Source organism: Dermacentor albipictus, chromosome 1 (genome assembly GCF_038994185.2).
Source record: "Dermacentor albipictus isolate Rhodes 1998 colony chromosome 1, USDA_Dalb.pri_finalv2, whole genome shotgun sequence".
NCBI lineage: Eukaryota > Metazoa > Arthropoda > Arachnida > Ixodida > Ixodidae > Dermacentor > Dermacentor albipictus.
In genome coordinates this window covers 492804541-492831888 of record NC_091821.1, presented here as the reverse complement: position 1 = coordinate 492831888, position 27348 = coordinate 492804541, and the positions used below count along the sequence as shown (strand labels likewise).

The window sequence follows — 27348 nt, the reverse complement described above, 5'->3', positions numbered from 1 at the left end:
AAAGAATCTCCTTTTAAGATTCAAAAATCCAGACACCTAAGCACTTTTTATGAGTCACGAATGAGAAAGCGTAAAGTCCAATTGCATACCGCTGAGCAGTCCGAGTTTTGCACTGCAAGTAATGTACCATAGTGATACATGCTGCTTGAGCCAGCAAGCAGCAGCGGCCTGCAGTGCCAACACCACATGCCACCTCCCCGGCAATGGCCATCAGGCGACACATTGCGGCAATTCTCCCCTCACACAACACCTGGCGCACTATTGGAGAAGCAGGTGCTCCCTTTTGCCCGCTCTGCTCCATTGGGGCCATGCTGTGAGGTCACAGCCAATAAGAGCTCCGTCGAGGTGCACTCGTGATGTGGCATTGCAATGCGACACTAAGTGCCATTTCGCTGCTACAGACACTGCCAGCTTTTTACTCAATGGGCCATTTGATACCTTCACATAACCACCAAAGAGGTAACAGAAACAGATAAAGAATGTAAGAGGGCTCTGAAGTTTTTTAAGCAAGTTCTCACGAAAAGTTGCTGAAGCTAACCCCCAAATGCAGAGATCTAACTTGGCTTGAATTTGACTTCTGCCAGTCTCAAAACAGCTTCGCCCCTCATCTCAAATCGTACTCAACTTTGCAAACAACTTGTGAACGACTTGGGTGGATCTAAGTGCGCTCAAGTTTCAAGTCTGTTCCTAGGCCAGCTTGAAACTGATTCGTGCGTTATTCCAACATGGCAGCCTCCTGAACGAACATCGCGCGGAGGTTAGCTGCTTTTGAGTTTGCTTGCCATGCCATGGACACAGCATTTTCAGAAGCGCATCCCTAGCATAAAATTCTGCGACCCGCCCTATGTGACTGAGAGAATCTGATGGAGCTGTACGATGATGAACGATTCCTCGGTCACTACAGATTCACGAGGAATGCTATGCGAAAGCTTCTTGCTATGTTGCTTATCCAGGAAAGCGGGGCAACAGAGGATAGCCTGTGGCTCTCATGCTGCAGTTGCTGATGGTTCTGAGGTATTACAGCACTGGCATGTTTCAAACAGTCACAGGGGATCTAGTCCGCATTCCTCAGTCAACAGTGTGCCATGCAGTTGGAAAGATGACTCTGCTCATTGCGAAGCACCTGCGCCCAATGCTACTGCACTTCCCGCAGTCGGCAAGATTTCCCAAAGCAATGCGGGACATTTATGAAGTGGATGAATTTCCTGGCGTAACCGGATGTGTTGGCTGCACACACGTGTGCATTAAAAGCCCTGGTGATAAAGACGCGGAGGTCTTCCGTAACCGCAAAGGCTTTTTCTTCGTCAACGTGCAAGTAAGCAATGAAAATTTAAATACTCTGAACAGTTTAGCTTGCCTGTATATCATGCACTGCATGTGTCGTGCGTTTTTTTTTCTTCTTTTTATTATTCTTGCAGGACGTACATTCATTAGCTTGCTTGTATCGAGGGCTGGCAGAGTAAGTAAGACTAAATATTAATGCAGCTATGTAAGGGTCCAGTGCCTGTACCTTTTTCACATGTTTTGCTGCACTTAAGGTCGGCCATTTTATTTTAAACTCAGCGATTGTATTAGAATGTACCTTCATTTCTTATAAGGTGCACCACTAGGATGTTGTGACACTTTCTTTTTCTGCTTCAACACTTGTCCATTCATGCGGGTTTCTCGGGGGTTCTCGAAGAAATACTACTACATGTATCTGCATTTTGTGATCGAAAGACTTTCTTATTGACAGTGACTGGGTGCAACAACATGCATGCCTATTTCATGGGTAGTTTATCCCGAACCTATGAAGTAAATGCCCCTTTATTCTACTGACTGGTATGTTGCTGGTTTGATGTAGGCTGCCGCCGGACCACAATTGAAATTGTTTGACATTGTTGCCAGCTGGCCAGGCTCGATGCACGATAGCCAAATTTTTTTAAATTCGCGCTTGCAGGTGCTCTAGAGGAGAGCAGGGTGCCTGACGTGTTGCTGGGAGATGCATGTCAGCTATTCTTGCTGACACCGCTCTCAGACCCTGACCCAGCACACACACCACAAGGAAGGTAAATTAGCATATTTACTTGCATAATGATCGCACTCCTGTAATGATTGCACCCCTGAATTTTGTCGTCAAAATTCTATTATTTTTCTTTCCTGTATAATGATCGCACCCTGAAGTTGCCGCAGCGATGTGTTGTGTGCCAAATCTAGATAATGATGATTGTGCTTACAATCTCTCAAATGCTGTTGAATTCTACGCAATCGGTTCTTCAAAACATACCAGGTGGTCTGCACACACCAAAAATTCTTACGCAGATGCCCTATTTTATTCCTTTCATCACTTTCCACACTTCCATGAAAAAAAAAAACAAGCTACAACCGAACTTGCCTTGGCTTTATTGTTTGTAGGCTTTATAATGGTTGTGGTCAACAACACAACAAAAAAGGCGCCTTTCGATTCTTGTCGTTTGCGCTCGTAGGCACGAAAAAAATTGCGAGCGGCAACGATAGTAGCTACGTTTACACTGATACGTTAGAAGTGTACCCTATTCATATGCCACACTTGTCACACAGCTAAGATATTCGCCCACCCTTAGCGGAAACATGCAGTGTTAGGATAATAGTGAAGACAAATGCCGCAGTTTCTGCAGTATACCTGCCATGTGTTTCTATGTGACTGGCAGCTAAGCATGTCCATCTCTGTTTCTGCCCTCTCAAAGTGGACATGGCTATGTTATTGCCGCAGACTCGCCGATATTAACAATATTATTCCTTACTGATACGGAAGAAACTGTTTCAATGTGCGTAATGTACTCACAAAAAGAAAAAAAAAACACGTTCGGCACGTTCAGCTTGCTCTGCCGGCTGCCACTTTTGTTTTGGTGTCCCGCACTGTTACAGCGGCAGCTGCCTGTTTGTTGACCTGTTGTCATCCCACAGCAAATGTGTGATGAAAAAATTTTGTTTCGGGGGAAATTTAACTCGCGTAATGATCGTGCCCCTGAATTCGCAGCAATCTTTTTGAGAAAAAAGTGCGATCATTATGCGAGTAGATACGGTAACATGTTGGTGACATTGCATGACAGAAACATGGACCACTTTGTTGGGGTGTGGCATCGAATTGTAATGCTTGTGGGGTAACAAGTAATATTCCTTTATGCACACATGTACCAGAAAGCCCACATCAGGACACACAACAATGTTGAGAAGTTGTTCGGCATCTGGAAGCGCCGTTTTCCTTGCCTGGGTATGGGGCTGCAGTATAAGACACAAAACGTCGTCCTCATTATAACAGCCTGTGCAGCACTGCACAACTGGGCTGTTTGCTGAAGGAGCCGGAGCCTCCTGTCCATAGAGTTCCCCCAAGCCCCTCTAGCATGACAGCGGCAAAGCGAACACTGCACTTGCCACCTGTTGATCATATGACAGCTTTTCAGGAATGCAAGCACGGCAGCTGCTCGTCTAGAAGAGCTTCACCTAGGTAAAAACTGTAGATTGCTCCGCAGTGTGCCATGCATCTGAACTCAAGCATGATTGCGAAGTGCAGCTATGTGCACTACTACCAACATCCTATCTTTCTTTTTGCAAGAATTGGAACGTGTTTAATTTTCTTCTTAGCTTGCGAGGCTGTTGAGTCACAAACAAGTTGCACATTACAGAGCTGTTTTTCCTTTAAATCGTCAAGTTCAAGCTGCTGCACTTGTCAGTATGTTCGCTCTAATTAAGTTCTTCGAGAATGCTGTATTCACCTTTCGGAAAGTGAATGCGATTGAGGAACTATTTGCTGCCACCATTCCCTATGCAAAAAGGTGAGGCGTGCAGACAGGACACAAGAGAAGTGGACAAAACAAACACGGCAGCGTTCGTATTGTCCCCTTCTCTTCTCTTGTGTCCTGTCTGCATGCCTCACCTTTCTGCATAATGAATCCTTACCAACTAGCTCAGCTTTCTGTCGTTCTAAGCACCATTCCCTGCTGCTGCTGTGGCTTTCGAAGCTGCACCACATTTTTCCTGATCTTGATTGTTCCAAAACGTGCTGCCTGATGACCGTGCCTATCAGTGATCCGATTGATTGCTTGACAGGCACCAAAACCTTCTGAGGACTGCTGCAACAGGCCATGCACTTTTGAACAATGCACACATGTAAACGTACAGTTGAGTGTTTTCAACACATCACATTTTTGCTGACCGATTCTTTTATTTTTCAGGTGTCACAGTACACTGCAACCTGCGGAGCTGTTCTTTCTTAATTTATTTTTCTATTTGAAGGATCTCGATGTCCAGCTGTTGTTTCTTGAGCTCATTTTTTCATTTCATAAGCTCAAGCTCTTCCACTTGCTTTTGAAAGGCCCTCTTTTCTGCTCATTCCTGCAGCATGGCAGCATGGTTCTTGTGAAGCACTCACACACAGATAGCGTGCTCCTCCCTCAGCAGCCCTGAACGGACTTCAGCATTAATCTTTTCCAAGAGGGCCATTTGCCCCCTTAGAGTCCTGCAGGCATCACCAGTGGCAGTTGCTGCAACAAAAGTGCAGCTGACAGCAGCTCCAGAAGCATTAAAGTTGTTGGTGTGGCCTGCTGCAGTAACGTTTTGGCCGGCATTGGGCTGCATGACTGAAGAGGGGGAGGTGTCCTCATTTGTTCCAGTACCTGCTGGTGGCTGTGATTGCTCAGCAAGGCTGGCAGCATCCTGCTGATCATCTGTAAAAAACGAAAGGTGGTGTAGCCATAAGCAAATAATGTGAAAAATGCTCATTATGGTTGGCTGGTGATTAACTGAACAAGCTGTGGATGCAAGCCTTCATTTGACACATGTACTGTTGTCTGTAAGGATTGTAACTGGCTGAGACGTTAAAATATGGAAGCCAATGTGATTTTAGGTCTTGGCCAAGACTGTGTAAACTCCATCACTGCTTCTGACTAATAAAGAGACTGACTTCCTGGAAAGGTGATTTGTGCTATCACGTGATGTGGCCTAAATGTATATTAACCGTTTTTTTTTATAAAGGTTGTTGGAAGTTAGCGCTCTGTCTTTCCTTATATCCTTCTGACAATCTTGAGCTCTTGAGCTATGCATCATTCTTTACCACTCACTACCACCTCACCAGAGCTTAACCCCCTACCTTCTGATACAAAACAACTTCACACCAATGACATGCATGTCGGTTGAAAAAACAAACATGCCCAATGTGCTGCCCAGTACAGAAACAGCTTGAGGTAGGTCACCGTTTTGCACATCCCATTGATGCACTCATTCAATAGTTTCACAGTCACACAACTGTATATACAGGGGCCCTCCCTGTATAGTAGTGTTTCCTGTAACCTTGGGGTTTTAGTGCCCATTGTAAATGCAGCATACAGTGCTCCATGCCTATGCAGAAACCACATTGCACAGCAAAGAAAATCCCTTTCTTGTAAGCCTAGTACATTTCACATGCAAAGCACTCTACCTGGAAAGTCAAAGTCCAGCTCATTTTTCCCATCGACCACTGGCTGCAGTAGCCTCATCACAGGCAGACTTTTGACGGGGGGGCTGGTATTCTATCCCATCTGAATCGAAAGAGTTCTCTACCCTCGTTGATATGCGGCCAGCGATCGATCCCACCAAATGGCGAATGGGGGGCCATGGCCCAAGGTGCCAGTCACCTCCTAACAAGAAATAAAGTAGTTTCAGCACAAAATGGAGGCACTTTTCAAAAGCTGCTTCAACAAATAATTGTGCTCCCCCACTATTTATCGTTTGAGGATAAACTGGTTTACCGGAACTGTCTCAACACACGCAAAAAAAAAACAATAACAAAGGAACATCGAGAACACACCTGCCCGCTCTCATGTGTGCTACTTCAGTGAAAGTACTGTTCAAGTATCCCTAGCGTTCCTCTGGCACAAGAGGCTGCTTGACAACTGTTTTCATGTTTAACGCAGGTTGCACGTACGTACAATCTTCGCGATCCGACAACACACCTTGCGGAAAGCGTGATTACGAGCGCATTTTCTTGTCTCCAATGACTACACATGCCATCACTAATTATTAGCGCTCACAACCGTATTTATGCTCAGAATGTCGACCTATCACGGACTCATCCACCGAATACAAAACATGCATACGAGCATAATAAAAAAGCAGCCCAAATGAGCCAGTCATGCAGAACATGCGAGCTTACCAGTTTTGTGGCGCTCTCCCTTTTCTTTCGCAGTTTTCTCTTTCCACTTTTGTTACAGGTTGTTCCAACATTTTTTCACTTCAAGGTGATCATGCCGCGTAATCCCGTGGTTGGCATTATATTGTTTTCCTATCTCTTTCGATGTCTCATTCTCCTTGGTCAACAACACGACATCAGTTTTCTTGCATTCCACAATATGCTTGTAGACGTTCACGAGTGCAGCCACAGGCTCCTTTCGCTTTTTGTGGTGTTGTCTTCTGTGGTGTTGACGGGGTGCTGTCTTGCCTTGCGGTGCATTTTCTTGGAAGGAGGGTGTAGCGAGTGTGACATTTCAGCATCAAAACCTGTTGACAGGACAGCAATTTCGTACGAAATGGGGCACACGGTTGTCGCACAAGCCCCACAACTTGTTTTCCCAGCAGACCCCTTTTCTTAGCAGACGGCACGCGCTGCCAATTTGCAATGTCTATCACTGTGCCACACTTTTCCTTTCATTGTTCTCGACAAAGCTTCCGTGCAAAGTAGACATATCATTTGCACGTGCCATTTTATTATTTCATCTTTTTTTATCAGGTGTTGTAACCCATATCGGTCTGGACAGAGGGACTCTACGGCGCTCGGTACTCCTTATTCCCAGCACATGTTGCTGTATTTTTGTTGTTTATGACTCCAGCCTAGCACGTTCGAATAGTTTGGTCTTTTCTTCAAAGGGTCACGTAGCCTGACCAGAACAAGGGTTGCCGCCTTTCTGCTGGAATGCCTATACAGTAAACCTCGTTAAACCGTACCCGCTTAAAGAGTAGTTTAGTTTCAAAAGTAGTAAAGTTAAATCCCCGATTCAGCGGCCATTGAACATAATGTGTTTTGTATCTGCATAAACCGTACCAGCTTATTGCGTATGTATCGGTTAACACGTAGTGTTTCCACTTTTATTCGTGCAAACATGGCGGTGCGTCGTCTCCATCAAGCAGCCTGGCAAAACAAGAAGCGTCAGAGATCGGCACAATGGCCTCCAAGCTCCCTGTGCATTTGCGCGTGAAGCCACATCAATATCAACATCATTTTGGCGCCATGCCAAAGAGCATAGGTGGCGTCGTGCAAGCGGGGGCTCGCGTCATGCCAAAACTATCATGCCGTGCTAACGAACGTGACACGAAAAGTCGACACTGGCACGCGACATGGGTTTACTGTTGACTATGGTGTGTAGCATTTGGAATGCGAAGAAGTTGCTCGGCAGCGCTGCTGTGACCGCGAAGAGATGTTGGCTACGAGGTCCGACTTTTCACCATCGTTGCCAAGGTGTTGCCTAGCGACAATGATAAGGACGACATGGAAAGCGACAGCATGGGCGATTCAGGCCAGACAGTGGCAGAATCTCCGCGTTACATTAGCCTCATGAATGCAATCGTCGTGATGAGAACAGCACCCCGCAATGAAAAAGTGCCCCGTGACTTGTGCAACGCTACTGCGCCTGTGCACGAAGAATATGCATCGCCAACGAGGAATCTGCCATGCGAGTGCTTGCCGAGAAGAGGGGGCTGGTTGAAAAGCTGGCTCACAGCTTCAGCAAGTTTGAGGCCGATGTCGTTGCTGCTAGGCCGCCGCGGCATCAAACGAAAATAATACGTTTGTCACGCAAAGTAAATAAATACTGCATGTTTTTTTCCCCTTTCCTCGCACTCTCTCCGAGTTCCGTTTTTGACAGGTAAGTGGACGATCTCATGCTATTTCGGTTAAGCAGTACTACCATTTAGTACATACTTTTTCCGAGCTCCGGCCAACTACGGTTTAACGAGATTTCACTGTAGGCGAAAAAGAACGTGCAAACTCCCTCAGAAACCGATCGCATGCCCCGTCTCGGCCTCTTGCATCTGGTTGCCGGCCCACATGGTGCATCAATGCCTTGCGGCAATCGAGAACTAAAGCCACTGAAAGGCCACCATACGAACCAACCATTTCATTCGCTTCTCTATGTCCAATCCTACCAATGCACAACAAGACTTTCAAGTTAAAGAGAAGCTAAAAATGAAATAAATGTGACTAAAAAAGTTCTTAATTTGCACTCAGGTACATTGTCACGTAAAAGTGGAGCACCGACTTGAAAAAATGGTGAAACCCCCTAACTTAAAAAGTGTGACAAAACACGGAAACTTGAAGAGCACTTAAACCCACAGGTAACGGGCGCTTTCCACATGCAACACCATGCATAGCAGTGGCGGACGTCGCCAGATGGAATAACTTTACCCAAACTATACTTCAGCACTTATGCCCTGATAGAAATTCGGAAAGACATACTTTCTTGCCGTACAATGTGCCTTACGCTAATAAATTTATTATTAACCTCGAACACAGATGAGCAACCTGCTTTTGCATCAAAGCAGTCTTGACTTGACAAAGCGAGCCAGCTTGAGCGTCTATGAAACGCGAAAGCCAACTTGAGCGTTTTGAAGTCCGCTTCTTGCTTATGGCCGACTTCATCAAGTCCAAGCACGATCCAAGTTAGATCTCTGCATTCGGGGTAAAACTTGTTGATGGCTGAGAAAAGTAGGTTAGTTAACAATGACATACCCAGCGACTGTCGTGAATTCCACATGTGATAAGTTGCGCAGCTCGTAATTGGGGCTGTCTCGGGTCCAGAACTCAGGGGGGGGGGGTCTGTTGACAAGTTGGGGGGAGGGGAGGGGTGGGCGAGAGCACTCCCCCCTCCGCATATCTGACACTTATGACTTTGACTACAACACACTGCACCATGGCTGATGACTACAATGCTATGCTCTCTTCTATAACTACTTTGCATGTACAATCCTATGCGCCACAAGCTATTTTCTGCCAGCAGGAACATAGGCCTCGCTGAGCTCACACCACTTTTCCCTGAGAACGCTGCACAGTTGTGTGAAAGAGCCCCCACCAGCCCGGTAAACTTCCTGGAGGAGATGGGCCTCGTGTTGTACGTTGTGCATAACAATGCTAAGGGGTGAACACAGAGCACAGCAGCTGAGGCTTTTCGTCCGATATGTGTAGAGACAGCTGTCTATATTTGAATAGTGTCCTTGTTATTGTTGCCATTTTTGTTTTTACTAATGTTCCTAGTGCTTCCTTAATTTTTTCTATTACTTTGGGAATGTGTGTCACTATTCTAATCAATTATCATTGTCTTTTTTATTGTTTACATGTATTGATTGTTTTGTATGCACTGCTATCATTTAACTTTGCTGTCTGTAATGCCCCCCCAGCAATGGAGCTGTGGGTAAGAAACTAAATAAATAAATAGTGTTATCGCATATGTATCTATCTCTGTGTATCTGCATGCACGTAATTCATGGCAGGGGGAGAGTTGTCAACATGGCTGTTTGTTTCCTCATTTTATCTCTTCTTGAACTTTTTCTGTATGTATAGCTATGTAGCATTGCTCTGACTTACGTCCTCCTATTTTCTTGGCAATGCCTCTTTTGTTGCAATGTTCCTCTTTCTCTGCTGCTTCACCCTCTATCCTTTTTTTTTTTCCGAGCCACAAGATAGTTCCGGTAACATTGAATAAATGACAGTTATGATGCCCATTGCCTTTCCCCTCTTCACTAGTCCATGTTTTAATACCAGTGTAGTGCAAGCAACATGCACGGACACAGAAGAGAACATGCACAGACAGACACAGCACCGTGCCTACGTGTTCACATTCTCTTGTGTGTCCACAATCCTCCTCACTCCACCAGCATTCCAAGACAATGTACCAACAAGCCAACATTGTGATGCTAGTTGATTTTTGCATGAAGGCACAAATTACTGCCACTGCTATTACTAGCACTGCGCATGGTGCCAACCTTTCCACAGCCTGGTGGTCCCCAGAGAATCATGGAGGGGATGCGGTTACTGCAGATGAGCTGCCGCAGAAGGCTGCGGTCACCCAGCACACTGCTCTGGCCCACAAACTCGTCCAGGCAAGATGGCCGCATCAGCTCTGCTAGGGGCTTGAACTCGGGTGTCACTTTGGGCTCAACTGGAGGCTCGGCAGGCGTGGCGGGTGCAATGGTGGTTTGCTGAACACAAGTGTGGCCCATCGGTATTAGGCGTATGCATGAGTCAAAAGCACAAATGAATACCTGCCATCCTGTGAATCTCAAAATTCGTAAATCACACCGACACAACCAGGAGAAAGAGAAATGGAGGGGGGGGGGGCATGCATAGACGGGAGGCCTGCACTTGGAGACTAAATTAAAATTTAGACTTAATCTAAATTGTAGATTAAGTAACAAATCTAAATTTTAGATTTGCGACTAGTATCTCTATAGAGATCACTTGTGCTGGATGTACGAGCCCAGAGGGATCAAGCCACTCTTGTCTTATATGTTGGCCCATTCTAAGCTGGTTAAATGGGGCATTGTAAATCTTTGCTTCACAAATGCCCTAAACATGTCTTGCTTCCACTCTTTAACACGCAGTCTCCCGCCTAACATATGCTGGGTACCCCGACCTTTTGTTAGTTTCTGTCGCAGAAAAGATATTAAAGAATATCAAGCTGGCAGACAAAGCACCAGCTCACAGCGCTGCCAGAGAGAATAAGCCAGTCGCGGTGCTCCCTTACTTGCACAAGATTTCGCACTGCTTGAAGAAGATAGGCAGTAAAGTAGATGTTAAAGTTGATTTTGTGCACCGGAAAAATTATCAATGCTTTGTAGGCGTGTGAATGCTCATGCCACACAACGAGATATTTGCAATACTAACCATAGGACGCGGTTTGGAGCATGCGCCGTGGGTGTGGTTTACATGATTCCCTTGACTTGCGGAAAGAAATACGTTGGCCGAACAGGCAGGTGTTTAAATGAGCGATTGAAAGAGCATTTGTACAGCGTTTATACCGCCGTGCAAGGTCATCTTGGCATTCACTGCAGAGATTGCCACTGTGACCCTGACTTTGAAAACTGCGTCATAATTTCCAAACACCGAGAACAGCTTACACGTGAAATCATAGAGGCTGACAAGATACAGCGGCTGGGCGACCTTTGCATCAGCATGCCGTCTATTGCCCTCACAAAAAACGAGATCAAGTATCTGGCTGTAATGCAATAGGGGTTCACGTGTGACTTAATGCAAAAGTTTTTTTTTTCCATTACTTTTGCTCATGTATACAGTTCTGACGATATTGCAAAGAAAGATCAGTTGAAGTCAGCGCCTGCGTTGTGTTCTTCCTTCAGACCTCGTCTTTTGCGCTGTGCCAACATGTCGATATAGAACAAGAAGTCACAGGAATGCGGCAAAACACTTTGCAGGCAATGGGGAACAACCTAAATGAAGTTCGCGGATTTCGAAGTACAAGATCAGTGACCTGGTTTTGATTTCCTAATCCTCCTTGCCAAAGCAGGTTATCTTTGTTATTTTGTAGCCAATGATACCGCGCAGCAAGACGTTGGGAATAACGGCAGAGGAAGGTCAGGCCAGCATATCTAATGCTTTCAGAAGTTGCCGTTTTCAAAGAAAGTCTTGCTTTCTTTTCTGTAATTTGCCAATGCCGACAATGCACACAAAGAAAGCGCAATGTTAATCGCTTTAATCAGGGACGTAAGTTTTGCAATGACACATCTTTGAGACCGCAACAGCATTCGGAACCGAGCGGCTGACTTTTGAAGGGACCGCCAAAGTTGCGCTGTAGCATGCGTTTGAAAAAGTCGATCACGAAAGCATAGTTTACGCGCGCTCACCTTCGAGGAACTGGTAGACGAGAAGATAGGATAAGTATGTCTTTTTTCCACGCTATCTTCATGTCTGGCTCGCTTATGTGGCGTTTGCCTTGAGGAAAACATTACACACGTGGACTTTTGACAGAAACAACAGCAGACATGTTATGACAGCCAGTGTTGCTAACCTATAACGACCAGATATCTCTATAATCCCTGGTTTACAATTAAAATTTTTTTTCTTTGTTTGTTGTTCATTTTCACAGTATTGTAGTAGTAGTACGCGTGGGGCCCGCATCACACGCCCAAGAAAAGCTCGGTTAGCACGCGGGAAATAGCGGTCGTCTGCTACGTTCGGCATGCGTCTACTACTAGTACACTCTATCTGCTACGTACGGCACATCTGCAGGCTTGGAGTGACGCCTGACACCGGCAAAAGTTGCCGAGAGTGAGTGGGGCTATGCTAATCCAGGTACAACCAAATTAGGAATGCCGACTAAGCTTCAACAAAGACGCTCCCTCGCTAAAATATGAATTGGTCTTCCTGGTGCAGTATTCGGCCACTATCTCCCGAATTGACCCTCAGGCCCCAAGAGCTGCGAAGCACCTGACCAAGGTGGCAGTCAGACCTGCAATCAACGTTGCCTGTAATACAGCAGAGGGTGCTAAGAATCTCTGGGTCCGGACAGGCCGCCAATGGAAACTGACCCTGTCAATCTTTAATTGCCGAACTCCGTGAAGTGAGGATAGCTTAGCAGGACTCTTTGAGGAACTATCAGACATTGTTTGGGATATCATTGGGCTTAGTGAAATTAGAAGAACTGGTGAGGCTTATACATAACGGACATGTCCTCTGCTATACAGGTCTCCCAGATGAGAAGCAATATGGGGTAGGATTCCTAATCCATAAGGACACAGCGGGCAACATTGACGAATTCTACAGAGAGTAGTTGTAGGCATAATCAAACTTAATAAGAGGTATATATTAAGGTAGTACAAGCCTATGCTCCAACATCCAGTCACGATGATGATGAAGTAGTTCAGTTTTATGAAGATATTGAATTAGCGATGAGAAAAGTGCAAACTCGGTATACTGTAGTAATGAGCGTCTTCAATGCAAAAGTGGGGGAAAAGAAGGCTGGTGAGCAAGCAATTGGCAACTACGGCTTTGATTCTAGGAGTGCTAGAGGAGAGATGCTGGTAGAATTCGCAGAAAGAAATAAGCTTGAAATAATGAACACCTTTTTCAGAAAGCGTAGCAACAGAAAGTGGAACTGGAAAAGCCCTAATGGAGAAAGAAGAAATGAAATTGATTTCATACTCACTGCCGATCCCAGCATAGTGCAGGATGTAGAAGTGATAGGTAGGGTAAAGTGCAGTGATCATAGGCTAGTGAGGGCTAGGATTCACTTCAATTTGAAGAGAGAAAGAGTAAAATTGGTAAAGAAGAAATAGGTCAACCTAGAGATAGTAAGGGTAAAAACAGACAAATTCAGGCTGGAACATGCAAAATATGCAGCCTTAGAACAGAGAGATGAAGATGACATAGAGGCAACGAATGAAACCGTAGCTAGGCTGGCTACAGAGGCAGCAATTGAAGTGGGAGGCAAGGCACCAAGGCAACCAGAAGGCAAGCTTTCCGAAGTAACAAAGGACCTAATAAACGACAAAAAATGAAAGTGTCCAACTCAAGAGATAAGATAGAATTCGCGGAATTGTCAAAACTGATCAAAAAGGCCAAAATAGGTGATATTCGAAACTATAACGTGAGAAAGACAAGAAGCCATAAAAATGGACGCAGCCTGAAATCAATGAGAAAGGAACATGGCATAGGACAAACCAAGATGTATGCACTGAAAGACAAGCAGGGTAATATGATCAGCAATCTCAAAGATATAGTAAAACTAGCGGAAGAATTCTATGCTGATCTGTACAGTACCCAGAGGAGTCAGGATACCTGAATTAGAAACAGTAATGAACAGGGTACAGAAATTCCTCCTATAGCTACCGATGAGATCAGAAGGGCCTTGGAAGACATTAAACGAGGAAGAGCAGCAGGAGAAGATGGAATAACAGTTGATTTAATCAAAGATGGAGGAGACATGATGCTTGGAAAACTCGTGGCTCTTTATACGAAGTGTCTATCAACTGCAAGGGTCCCAGAAAACTGGAAGAATGCAAACATTATACTAATCCACAAAAAGGGAGACGTTAAAGAACTGAAAAATTATACGCCCATTAGCTTAATCCCACTATTATATAAAATATTTACCAAAATATTCTCCAATAGAATAAGGGCAACAATGGACTTTAGTCAACCAAGGGAATAGCTTGGTTTCAGGAAGGGATACTTTACAATGGATCCCATCCATGTCACTAATCAGGTTATCGAGAAATCTGCAGAGTACAATAAGCCTGTCTATATGGCTTTCATAGATTACGAAAAGGCATTTGATTCAGTAGATACCAGCAGTCATAGAAGCATTACGTAATCAAGGAGTACAGACTGCTTACCTAAGCAACAGAAAGATCCCCTTACAAGATCGGTCCGACGTCTCTGGCCAACTGCAAAACGGTTGGCCCGACCTCGGCGCCTGATGGGGGGCCGGCATCGGGGATTGACACTGGCTTCATGTCTAGCGATTATCGGCAAGTGACATAGGCCTGACTGCTGTAGCCGATGTGGCCAAGTGCACACTGCACGCGGGCCAACTATGACCCAACATTTCGTAAGCACCGGTTCGCCGTTGGCCATCAGCTGGGTGCGGACATTCTTTTAAAAGTTTTTTTATTATAATAAAAAAACACATAAGGTTTTTCTTTTATTGCAGTGTGCTGCGTTTTTAGGTCAACGATATACAGTTTACTAGAGGCATTTAACTTGTGCTGACAATTAATATACGCAATATGTGCGTAATTCACATGTGAAATATAATTAACTGCCACTAATTATTATCTGTACTGGTTAGCATAAATACATAACATGCAACAAAAGAAACACGTGAATGCAATGTTTTCTCCTTTTAGGTGTTTATTTTGCAACTATAAAATACATAAATTTTTTCGTGCAGCAGTGTTAACAATTTGCAAGTAGTTAGATTTGTTCAATGAAATAGTATCACACAGCTAAAGGACAGTGCTGGTCTGCTGTGAGAGTTTTGCATACTGCCTGTGAGGCTCTTTTTCAGCCGTTCCCATGTTCTTGGCTCTGAATGGTACAGTATCCGGCATTTCTCTGTCCCCGTTGAGAGTGAAGCTTGGATAGTTACAAGCTCATACAAGCTGAAAAACGAACAAACAAATAATGTAATAATGAATAACTCAGTGAACCATGCAGGTGATTTAATGGACTTTTTCACATTTCTGTGCAAGAAATACTGATCCTGGCACAGCCACAGACAAAATTATTATTTCGTCGTTGCACATGCATATAATATAGACACATGCGTGCACTTTCAGTGAAAATTAATGCGTTCAACTTCTGCGACGTCATTCACGCTTTAGAACCGCTCAGGGAAATATGAGGACAGGAAAGATCGATTTACTGACTCGGCTCAGAATATTGTTGCAAAAAAATATACATCCTGGGAACGCGATAAATGAATTATTGACAACATATGGCATGCACAAACAAAATAGCATGCAGACTGTCACAAGATAAGTATAAAGGTTTACATCACGTCGTGACTGCGGTGACAAAGTTTTACACATATACTATGAAAATGCTACAACACAACAATTGAGGAACAACTTGCATATCTGTTGTCCCAGTGTTTTACGTACATGTCTTTTTGTCCGATGTTCCTAGATCTACTGTAGTCCACATGCGGAGATGTGCCACACACAATCTATTCTTACCTGCAATGCAGCAGACGTATATCGTACAGTACTGGGTATTTACAGTTTTGTTTTTTCATCTCTGGGAAGGAACAAAAGCTACTTCGAATTAATTATGACTTTTCTGCAATGACAACCAGACAAGCGTCTCACCTGATTTCTTCCTGAATGGTGATAACAGTTCCGAGCATAGCAGGTCATTCGCACACCGTGCTTCAATATAAGCAGTGTCGTTCCAGTGTTTCCTAAAAAAAAATTAAGGAAAATACGCCACGCTTACAAGACGAAAAAATAACGTTAAATATTTATACATGAAAGTACGTCTCACATTAACGCTTGACCCGTTCTCATATAAATCTCTTCTTTTTTTTCTTCCTGTCAGAAAAAAGAACACAAAAAACAAGGAGTTCATATGTTGCAAGACATATTCGCGCAATACAAAGCTAGTTTTGTTTACTTGACAAAGGCAGTCATGCACTCCACAAATTAAAATGCCACTTACGAGTACGCATATCTTGCACGGCAAGACACGGCGGCTCCACTCCATGGAAAGGGCTTGCGCTCTTCTTGTCCATGTTACTTTGTGTAGTTTATGTTTATATGCGCAGTCCATGATAACAGAAATGCACCAACTAGTCTACCAAGCTGTCGAGTCGCGAAAGGAGTTGACATCCAGAGCTAGCATTTGGCGGGAACTAGCGCCCCTGCCGCCCTGCCTGCGTCCCCACGAGCAGGCGGTATTGCGCCTGACGAAGAAAAAATAGATAGCAAGGAAAGCCCTGCTTCGCTTTCTCGCCTCCTTCTCGTTGGTGGGAACTGATGCCAACGGAGAGAATCGCCCGTCCCTGCTTTCCAAGAACCTTTTCATTCTTTCTGGGAGAGGGAGATGCGATAGCACAAGATGACCGCGGTTCCCCATACTTTCCCTTTCTTCACTGTTTCCTTCTTGGTTGAGCGCGTGCATGCATGTGTAATGAAAACCTGTGATTTAGATTTTGCAGGGATTGATATACCTAATATATATATAATAATTTTGAGGTCTTCAATGCGTCAAACAGTATTTTGGGTGCTACGTGTGTTACCACGTAGGTTCTGTTTTCCTTTTTGTGAAGATTGTCTAAATATTGTCTAATCGTGTTTTGTTTTTTCTTGTTCTTGCTTATTATTGCACAACTGTTGTTACACTGTGCAATTACCTTTGTTTTAAAAGTCTTGCTGTGAAGCCGGTGCCAAGCGAAAGGGGGCTGCGGCTTTGTCAAGCTGTATCTGACAGCTCTTTCTGCGACTCCGTTGTCTGTACCTTTACAAGGCACAAATAACTAATTTGAATTTTAATAAATATTCATCTTCAATGCATCCCGTCTATTGTGCACGGAGTTCGACACATGTGTGCATGCATGCACAGTCAATACACCTTCCAGGGTGCTTTACACGAAAATGGTAGGTATGCCTCACAGGAGACGGAGCTTGAATAAACACTCTTGATGTACCATCAATTTATTAATTCTCAACTGCTTGATTGTTGAATGTCATTAGTTCATTGAGGAAATGTTGGAATGATTTGATCTAACTCTAGTTCTTCCCAATCAAATAGACGTCAACAGCAGAAATGCTCCATTTGTATGACTGACATTGATTGGCATGAAGCTTTAATTATTCTTAGACGAATTCACAATAGTTACAAAAATTGCAGTTTTTGACATCTCTTGACCATTCGGCTTCGTATAAACACCTATTTCACACTGCCCAGTGAAAACATCCAACCGAAATATTTTCCTAGAACTGTACAGTCCGCGAGTCGCCTGCGCTTATAGGGCCTGATGATTTTTACTGGGATGCGACAGGGCCGTTTACCACAAACACGCCATTCGCGAACAATTTTGCTTGACTCTTTCCGCTGTGTAATGACTATAACGAGAACTACCTAGCGCAATATCCACTCGATTAAATTTTGTTCCCCATCCTGTCCTGTGTGTTTCCTACTTTGATACATGATGCATTCCAATAACCACCACCAACTAGCCCGCCTATCCCTGTTAAACCCCGTTAAATAGTTTATTTTTCGATAGTTTACGTACGAAAAAAGAAAGCAATAATGAACGATATAATATTGTTACAAACATATCCGTTTTTAAAGTATTGAAATTTTGCGATTTTTGGTAAAGGAAATGTGATAATACCGCGATATATTGTCTTGCGACTTGCACACTGGTCTCCACCTAGTCCAGCTCTCATAATAGTGGTCGTCGCATGCACACCCACATATATGGCGAAAATAACTTTGATTCTGATTTCATAATTCGCTCTAATTACTAGAGTTCGATCAGTCCAGAACGAAACACAGAACCATCCTTTAGCCAGAAGTTGATCTACCGTATTTACACGATTGTAAGTCGACCCCTTTTTTAATATTTGAAAGTCTGAAGTTGGGGGGTCGACTTACAATCGAAACCAAAACACGGCCCCGCCAAAAGAAGCGATACAAGCAAGAGCTACAACGTGGTTACAATTTTATGTTTGCTCTATGGCCCTACCCGTATCTAGCGCCACTGTTCCCATTTGCGGCGGCACCCTCACAACGGCAGCGCTTGCGGGGAGTATCGGTAGTTCATAGAAGAGCAGACACCGCTCGTGGGTTTCTCTTTCTCTGTTTAAAGGCTAGACGCGTTCCACTTGACTGCCGGCTACGTGCTACATCTATGCTTCCCCAGTCGTCATGAGTGCTGCAGGCCCACTAATCGTTCGGCACTCGTTCACAGCAGCGTTCAAGGGGGCTGCCATCCTTTACGCCGAAGAAACAAATCACTGCGCAGCGGGCCGCAATTTCGATGTTTCTAAACGGGTGGTGCGAGAGTGGCGACTGCAGTGAAGCGAAATTTTCACCCTGTGACGGCAAGTGACAAATTTCCCACGTGCCGAAGTCTGGATGCTTTCCGGAGCTGTACGCCAAGCTTGCGGCGTACGTCGCTGAAATGCGTGATCGGTCCCTGCCATTGAAGTGCGACGTGATCATGAAACAAGCCCGGACCTTCGCCTTAATTTTAAGGTTCTGCTCCGCCACGATTACAACGAGTAGCTGGCGGCAGAAGACTGCGAAATTACGCCAACCGGACCTGTCAAAAGAGCCTCCGTGATGGCTGTGTGTGGTTGGGTGCATTTGGCTTGGGCTGCTGTTCTGCAAGATGTCCTGGTGCGGTCGTTTGCCAAATTTGAAATTTCGCTGGACCACGACGCGCTGTGGGACCGCAGCAACGATGACGGTGGCAGCATTAGCGAAGACGAGTAGTCGAGTGACCATGTCAGCTACTAATAAATTTTCGTTATCGAATGCGCCCTCGGGTATGCTCTCTTATATTTTTTTTTTTCGGTCAAGCGATATGGGGGGGTCGACTTACATTCGAGTCGACTTACAATCGTGTAAATACGGTAACTGCCAGATGAACTGTCACTATCATCTGTATGTGATGGTAGCTGTTTTTCCCCGTGTGACGAACCGCCGTCATCGCTTTTGTGTAATTGATGTATACATTGGCATCATATATTCGCCCGTCAACATTTGTTACGCAAGAACAACAACAAAAATTTCTGCTTCACTTGTTCAAAGCACTGCACAGCATGTCGGAACGCACTGGCGCATGTGAAGGTATGGCCTACAGGCTCAATTTCAACGTGTTGTTCAATTCCTGCCTGAAACATTGGTGAAGTTTTCGCGCTACGTTACTTTATTATGCTCGCTTTCCTTGTGACCGATGACAATACATTAAATTTGGCGGCCTCTGCAAGACAAAGCGACATCTACGCAGCTTCTTAAATATAGGAATTGTCTCAGCGGCTGTTGGACTGAGTGCATGGTCCTGTTTAACAAGTCCCTCAGAACCAATTAACACTCACCGTATATGGCTGTGCCATGAATACGACGTGAGAGGGGACTGTCAGCAAAAAAAAAAAAAAAAAAACATGTGTGCGTGTGTGTATATATATATATATATATATATATATATATATATATATATATATATATATATATATATATATATATATATATATATATATATATATATATATATATATTACACAAAGTGATGCCACAAGGAAACAGAAAACGCCGCATAAAAGCATGTGCTCGCAAGGTGCAATTTATTCCTCGTTACTGCGAACTGCCATCGCGAGATACAGTGAAAGCGCGGGTGCCTGCAGAATTGCTCGTTGTTACTGCTGACTTCTTTGTCACCATCGGCGTGAACGGTTTCTGCTCCCCATGCGACCACAGTCATTCGACAGGCTGCATTTCAGAAATACCAGCAATAGAATCGAACTCAGCAAAGCCTTTAACGCATAGTGCGACAAAGGCCACTCGATTGGCGCGCCTACATATCACCGCCGATCGTAGTACACAAGGTCTACATTTTGGTCTTGAGGGCGTTTTATGAAACTCTTGTTTTTTTTATATGTGTATGTGTGTGTACATGAAACGGCCTTCGCGTCTCCTAGCGTTTTTTTTTTTTATTTCACCGTCTGTGAACTTTTGTGTTTAGTGCTCTTGTATATGTCATGCACTTTTCACTTTTGCACATTTTTTGAGTGTGTATCGCACCACGTTATAAGAAAAATGTTTTCGGAAACGAAGTTGATAAAGCAAGGCCAAAGATCTGTTGTGTTGGAAGTGGAATCTTTTTATGTTCTGGCACATGCTGGTATAATATAAGTATTGGCAAGATTGCGTGTGTGCCAACGCATAGCCCACGGCGCACCACGCGCCAGCTCACAAGCAATGCCAATGCGTGCACTACACCGCGCGTTGGCATTGCTTGCGAGCTGGTGCATGGTGCGCGCGATATATAAAAAAAAAGAAGAAACGCGCCGCATGCAGGTAAAAAAAAAGGTAAGCGATGCGCGCAGCATGGGGGTAAGGGTGCGGAGCAGCTTGGCATAATAAAACCAAAACGAAAACGTTTGGGAGAAAAGGCACTGCTGCTGTTCGTGTTGCCACGACAACATAAACAATTGTGTGTGCTGCCATTTTGTGTCTGCATCGCCCTGCGGTTAGGGCCGTAACTGAAAGGGACCTTGGCGGTAGCGTCGAAAGAGCGTCTGCTCGAAAACGGCCTATGGCAGCCATGTGGAGATTCACCCCTGTGCTTCGGCTTCAGCCTCCGACGTCGCACTTCAAGCACCCAGAAGCTGCCAAGCAATTTCGAAGAAAAGCTGATAGCTTTTCAACGCTATGTGCTGCGAAAGAGAGAAGTGGCAGGCTACAACCTTGGGCAAATCGGGAACGCCAACTAGACGGCTGTGTATTTTGATATGCCAGTGGCGTACACCATGAATGAAAAGGGTGCCAAGGAGGTGAAGGTGCGCTCTGTGGGCTATGAGAAGCAGTGCGCAACTGTGATGCTGTGCTGCACAGCTGATGGACATAAACTCCCTCATTATATGATATTTAAAAGGAAGACACTGCCTGCTCGAGAAACTTTCCCAAGAAATGTCATTGTGCAGGCAATGAGAACCAGTGGATGGCGGGTGCGATGGTGGAAGAGTGGGTTAAGATTGTGTGGCGACGGGGTCCAGGAGCCCTTTTGACAAAGAACTCGCTCCTTGTCGTCGACTCTTACCGTGGGCACTTGACCGACAATGTGAAGGCTGCGCTCGCCCAAGCAAACATGGACCTCGCTGTCATACCGGGCGGCATGACGGGCCAGTTCCAGCCACTTGATGTCTGCATCAACAAACCTTTCAAAGATCGTCCGCGAAAATATTACACGGACTGGTTGACTGACGAAGACCACATGCTAATGGCAACGGGCCGCATCAAACGTGCATAGCTATTGTAGCTGGCGGGCTGGGGAGCTGCAGCGTGGGACAACATCCCAGGTACTTTGATCGTGCACGCCTTTAAAAAGTGCAGCATATCTAATGCGCTTGGCGGTACCGAAGATAGTGCACTGTTTGAAGGTGACATTGATAAAGAAGACAGCGATGACGACGTTGAATGAGCTCCGCACGTTCAGATTCAATCAATGCTGTTTGCATTGTGTGAACGCTGTGCTCGCTTTTTTTGTTCGGCCTACATTCGAGGTAAGATATATATATATATATATATATATATATATATATATATATATATATATATATATATATATATATATATTGGCTTCGGAGTTTAGGAGGTCGGTTTAGAATCGGGGTCGGCCTAAATTCGAGTAAATACGTACCGTATTAACACGATTGTAAGTCGACCACTTTTTCAAAATTTGAAAATCTGAAGTTGCGGGGTCGACTTACAATCAAAACTAAAACACGGCACCGCCAAAAAAAGCAAGACCAAGGGAGCCACAATGTAGTTACAATTTTGTTTGCTATATGGCCCTACCCGTAGCATTTCACTATCCCGTGTGTTTGTTCGCTTTCCGGAAGGGTTTTTCAACATTTTTGAGAGTTTTACAGCGCACGCAACAATCATGGGGGGGGAGGTGTCGATAGTTGATAGTATCGGTAGTTCCATGAATTACCAATAATTACCGAGTTCTGGTAATTCCATGCTCTTCCATGAACTACCGATAGTATCAGTAGTTCATGGAAGAGCAGATACCGCTCGCAGGTTTCTCTTTGCCTGTTGAGCTTGGCTTTCTCTATAGTTTGATGAAAGGCATTGGTTTGACATGTTCCACTTGAATGCCAGCTACGTGCTACTTCTATGCTTCCTCAGTCGTCATGAATGCTCCAGTCCAGGCCCACTAATCATTCAGCACTCGTTCACAGCAGCGTTCAAGAGGGCTGCCATCCTTTACGCCGAAGAAACAAATCGCTGCGCAGCGGGCCGCAAGTTCGATGTTTCTGAACGGTTGGTGCGAGAGTGGCAACTGCAGCGAAGCGAAATTTTCACCCGTGACGGCACGTGAGGAATTTTCCACGTGCCGCAGTCTGGACGCCTTCCGGAGCTGTAGGCTAAGCTTGCAGCGTACGTCGCTGAAATGCGTGATCGGTCCCTGCAAATGAAGTGGGACATGGTCATGAAACAAGCTCTGATCTTCGTTTTTTAAGGACCTGCTCCGCCGTGAGTACGAGTGGCTGGCGGCAGAAAACCGCGAAATTACGCCAACCGGACCTGTCAAAAGAACCTCCCTGACGGCCAGTGGCGTTAGCTAGGTCGTCTAGCACCCGGAGCCCATAGGTCTCCTGTCACCCCCCCCTCCGGGTGTAGTCAAGGATATTGACAATTTCCGGGTGTCTTCAAATGTATATGACCCCCCGGCTGGCCCCGTGCACCTGGGGCCCACGCTCCCCCCGTTGCTACGCCACTGCTGACGGCTGCGTGTGGTTGGGTGCATACGGCGTGGGCTGCTGTTCCACAAGATGTCGTGGTGCGGTCGTTTGCCAAATGTGAAATTTCGCTGGACGACGGTGTGCTGTGCGACCGTAGCAACAATGACGATGGCAGCACTAGTGAAGACGAGTAGTCAAGTGACCATGTCAGCTACTAATAAATTTTCTTTATCGAATGCGCCCTCAGGTATGCTCTCTTTTTTTTTCCCTGGCAAGCGATATCGGGGGGGGGAGGGGGGGGTCGACTTACATTCGAGTCGACTTACAATCTTGTAAATACGGTATATGCATTAGGCAGCAGGCTCCAAAATTATGACACAGAGGCCTAGACCCAGCGTGATGCAACACATAGATATTTGTGAAATATCAGAGCCCTATTTATCTGTTGCGCTGAGTCTACAAATTATGTAATTAGTATCGCTGACGCTTGCATATCTGAGAATGGTTTTGTTTCTTTTTCTCTATGTCGGATATACCTAGTGAAGCATTATGATTCTTTTAGGATCAGAGAGCATGAAGTGTAGCCTCCTCAAACAGTGTGCACATTTCAATTGACTCTATCATAATACAAATGACACATGATGTTAATGGAGTTTTTATTAAAAATGGCAATTCTGACAGCAAATGACCAAGTGACAACCCAGGTTACAGGGTGATTTCTCACGTCTCAACAAATGTTGCTGTCGATACTGCTTCATTGCAGTCGCTACTGCAGAGCTTATATAAGCACTATATGAATGCTAGTCAGTGAGGCTGTCATGATTTCTGAACACTAAAAGCTACAGAGGCAGCTACTGAACACAATCGCGTGAAGAGGCTTCTTGGTCACTAGCAATCTTGGCATTTGCATACCTCTACGCTTTGTTAGCATTCTTTTTCCTTCTGCGCCTGTACTTGGCTCCTGAAAAGCAAGTACACAAATACCATTAACTGGGCTCTTCAATCTTCATATCAGGATTCTATAGTCAGTGACAACCTACGAATTGCAAACAAGCTGCTCCCATAAAAACGCAATGCACCTGCCCTTCACCAGTGAAGAAGAGCCAAGCCAGCTGGAGCCCGCTCACAGCTTAATAAGTTTGCTCTGCTAATGTAGCTAGGCTAATCATTTCAAGCTAAAGTCTTAGTTGAACAGTGATATTGGTCGCTGAGAAGTGATACTAAGATCACCCATAAATTTCTCCTAGACGTTCAGGTTTCATCCGGTAGCCAGCAACAGAAATACCGATCTGCACTACAAGAACAGTTCTTTGAAACACGGGAAACCGCTTGACACCAGGCAAATAAGCGAACCTAATTGGCTGGCACATCCATGCCAGTTGTGTTTGAGCTGAACAGCGTACATATCGCCTTGTAATTCTTAGGTTATCACCACATTTCAAATATTCGGAACATTGAAATAACGAGTTGAATATTGTCCTATTCGATATGGTCCCTTCACAACACTTGAGCCTCATTATAACGAAGTTGAAGGGGCGGGGGCGAAATTATCTTGTTATATCAATTACTGAGAATTACTGCAATATATGCCCAATAGGGCGCACAATTGCAAACACGAAAATAAGAAAGCAGTTTTGCACCCTGCAAAACTGCTACAATTTGAATAAAACAAGAAACGAATCTTCGGTGTGTGCAACCACACACCTTCTTAGCACCTGACATGACAGCCTTTAGATAGCTGCCTTCTGTTTCATTGTAATCGTCTTTCACTTCTGCTTTCCACTTGGCTCGTCACGGTTGAGCAGCATGTGGCACACAACACAGCACTTCACAGTGTGATCAAAGAGGCAAGCGAACTTTGCTACACTGGATTGGCTCGACCGGCCTAAGGCCTACGAAATTGCAACAGTGGCAATGCCATTTCGGAGACCTCATCCAGACGCCAGCCCGCATGGCTCGCCACAGGGAGAAGTAGAAGTGAATGCATTAATCTTTGGCACCGCTGCTCATAGCGACGTGAGCAGGTGCAGGCATGCCTGAGTGTGACCCCCGAGATTCAACTGTGGAGATCTCGAAGGCCAGGCCCAGATGTGGGTGCCTGCGCAACACGCAGCAGAGAAAGAGAGAGGTGAAGGTATTAATCTTTCGCACCACCATGCGCTGCCAGTAGGATGCAATTCATGCAGGCTTGCACGTGACCCCCCAGATTGACCCAGTGAGATCTCGAAAGCCAAGCCCAGCCGCGCAGCATGCAGCTAGGCATGCAGTAAAGGTGAATGTACTAATCTTTTGCACCACCATGCATAGCAGCACAGCGGATGCAACTTGCACAGCCAGGCATGCCTGTGAGAGAGAGATAAGCGGAAAAGTGTGATAGCTAGCCACTGCTTATGCCACTTGAGCGCAGCTACACGTGGTGATGAAAAAGACCAGTCTGGTTCGACGGCATAATTGATGTAGTGACACAGGAGTTTTAAACTGCCATGGCGAACAGCTGCTGAATCCAACGGAATGCGATGTATTCAGTGCGCAACGGCCGGGCATTTTTTTACTTCGGAGACATATCTAGTTCGTTATATCCACTGACAGGACCATTTCAGTTTTTTAGAATGAGGTTTCAAATACATAAATCTCTAAGGGGAATCAAGGGGAAGTTAATTTACTTCATTTTATCCCTTATTTTGTTATATCCTGTTTCGTAATAACAAGGTTTGAGTGTAACAGGGTGTCTACCAAGTTGACATTTGCAAATTCCCCGAGTTTTTCAGGTTTTCCCTGAGCACCTTTGCAAAATTCCTTGAATGAGCCGGAACTTTGTTTTATGTCAAGACAGGCTCACACCATGTTGCTTGATGCTGTCACTCTCAAGTAAGCATGTTGAAACAAAAAAAAGTGACTTAATTGAGTTTGAATAGTAAAGAGCAATATCTATTTTATTTAAAAAGAACAGAAGGAAGGTGTTAGTAAAATGCACAGCGAAAGAAATGGTAAATCCCATTCCAAATTGAGTCGAACATTTTCAAATACGAATGAAAAAGAGATGCATACGTAAGTAAATATTTATGAATATGAGCTATTTCTATCAACTGATAGCAAGCTTATCGGTATGAGGCCTGAACTTTGACACGACTAAGATTATCTCTCTGCAGCTGGAAATTCAACCTCAACTGTCCTGACATACTCTCAGCCCGTACACAACATCTCAGTGTTGGGTTTCACTGCTTTAAAGAGTTTATTTTGGTTTCTATGAGGGACACCAACATCTCGGTGTCAGCCAACACTTTGTTTTTTGAGCTCAAGCTCTTTCAAAGAGGCGGCGGTACGCTTGCTTTCCTCGGTGCATCGGGCCTTTCTGTTCTCATCCTCCTCCTGCCACGCGTTCACCCCATGGATCAGTTGAAGCATGGTCTTGGTCAGTTGTACAGTCCACGTCCGATTTTTCGGACTCCCTAGGGGCCGCAAAAACATCCGAAAAATCGGGCAGTCCGAAAAAAATCAATGCATGTCTTTAACTGCCCTTAAGGGCTAAAATTGCCACAGGGGTGCCCGAAAAAGCTCCTAAGGCCTGCCAGTACACTCATTAGGCATATCGGTGCTCGTACTGTGACAGGAGATAGGGTGCACGCGTGTATAATTAAGGAATACATACTGTGTCCCTTGACAATTGCCCCTTCCCACGCTTGTTATCCTTCACCGCGTAACACTGCTGTAATAAGGCAAAGCTAACTTTCGGAGCCGCATTAAGCAACGCGTTGTACTCTGCGGGCTTCGAAGCCAATCGCGAGGATTACAAAGGCGGAGTCAGTGCCATTGTTGAGAACGGCGAATTCTTTCAATGAAAAACACAGCACCGCACGGCAAGAAGCTTAATAGCGAACGTAGAAGCAGCTAGGCCTAAAGTTACTGCGGTGTTGGCTACGGCCGCCAGCGGATCTGCGTGCGAGAGTGCCGGTTCGAGGCGTCGAGATAATCAAAATGGCGGCGGTGGTGGCTTTGATTAATGTCATTTGAGACATGCAGCCAGGGCAATAGACATTGACTATATGGAGTACGTGGTGGTGCCGCAAAGCCGTGCGAATTATAGGGCATGTTCGAAAAATCGGGCGTCTGGAAAATCGGTCGTTAACTACTCTGGCAATACCTCTTGCCGATAACACGGTGTCAATGACGATACGCCGCAATTCCTCTGTTACTGGAGCCAGCATTAACACGACTTTCGTTCCCTTCCAATAAAGTTACAGCTAATTTTCCCTGATAAAAGCACAAATTCCCTGAGTTTTCCCTGAGCTTTTCCAGACTATTCAAATTCCCTGAGAATTCCCGGTTTTCCCTCTTTTCCCGGTTGGTAGACACCCTGTGTAAACATATCGCTATATTGAGGTTCAAAATACATTGTGTTCTAAGGACATAAAATAAAATAAATAAAATTTT

At 45.0% G+C, this 27348-nt stretch overlaps 2 protein-coding genes and 1 long non-coding RNA gene across 7 annotated transcripts in view; all 3 read right to left on the bottom strand.

The window, feature by feature from the left end:
• Positions 1–12370, bottom strand: part of LOC135913015 (ATPase WRNIP1-like) — an 89893-nt gene extending 77523 nt beyond the window's left edge. Inside the window, exons 1-2 of one of the 3 annotated variants that reach the window (XM_065445667.1) lie at positions 12214–12370; positions 9967–10182 (exon numbers count right to left, since the gene is read on the bottom strand). In XM_065445667.1, coding sequence (XP_065301739.1) covers positions 9967–10098 — 132 coding nt within the window. In that variant the 5' untranslated portion in view covers positions 10099–10182; positions 12214–12370. Of the gene's footprint in view, positions 1–9966; positions 10183–10867; positions 11013–11841; positions 12008–12213 lie in introns of those variants that run through there. The other 2 variants (XM_065445656.1, XM_065445660.1) reach the window with 2 other exon arrangements.
• LOC135912530 (uncharacterized) lies at positions 4233–6471 on the bottom strand. The gene is made up of 3 exons (XR_010567712.1): positions 6149–6471; positions 5435–5633; positions 4233–4685 (listed from the first exon to the last, which is right to left on the bottom strand). It is a non-coding gene; the product is annotated as an uncharacterized lncRNA (long non-coding RNA).
• Positions 12371–23554: 11184 nt separating the features above from the next.
• LOC135912508 (BEN domain-containing protein 5-like) overlaps positions 23555–27348 on the bottom strand; it is a 106465-nt gene continuing 102671 nt past the window's right edge. For all 3 annotated transcript variants that reach the window (XM_065444970.1, XM_065444978.1, XM_065444965.1), the window contains one exon: positions 23555–23878. In XM_065444970.1, the coding sequence (XP_065301042.1) occupies positions 23832–23878 (47 nt within the window). In that variant the 3' untranslated portion in view covers positions 23555–23831. The remainder of the gene's footprint in view (positions 23879–27348) is intronic.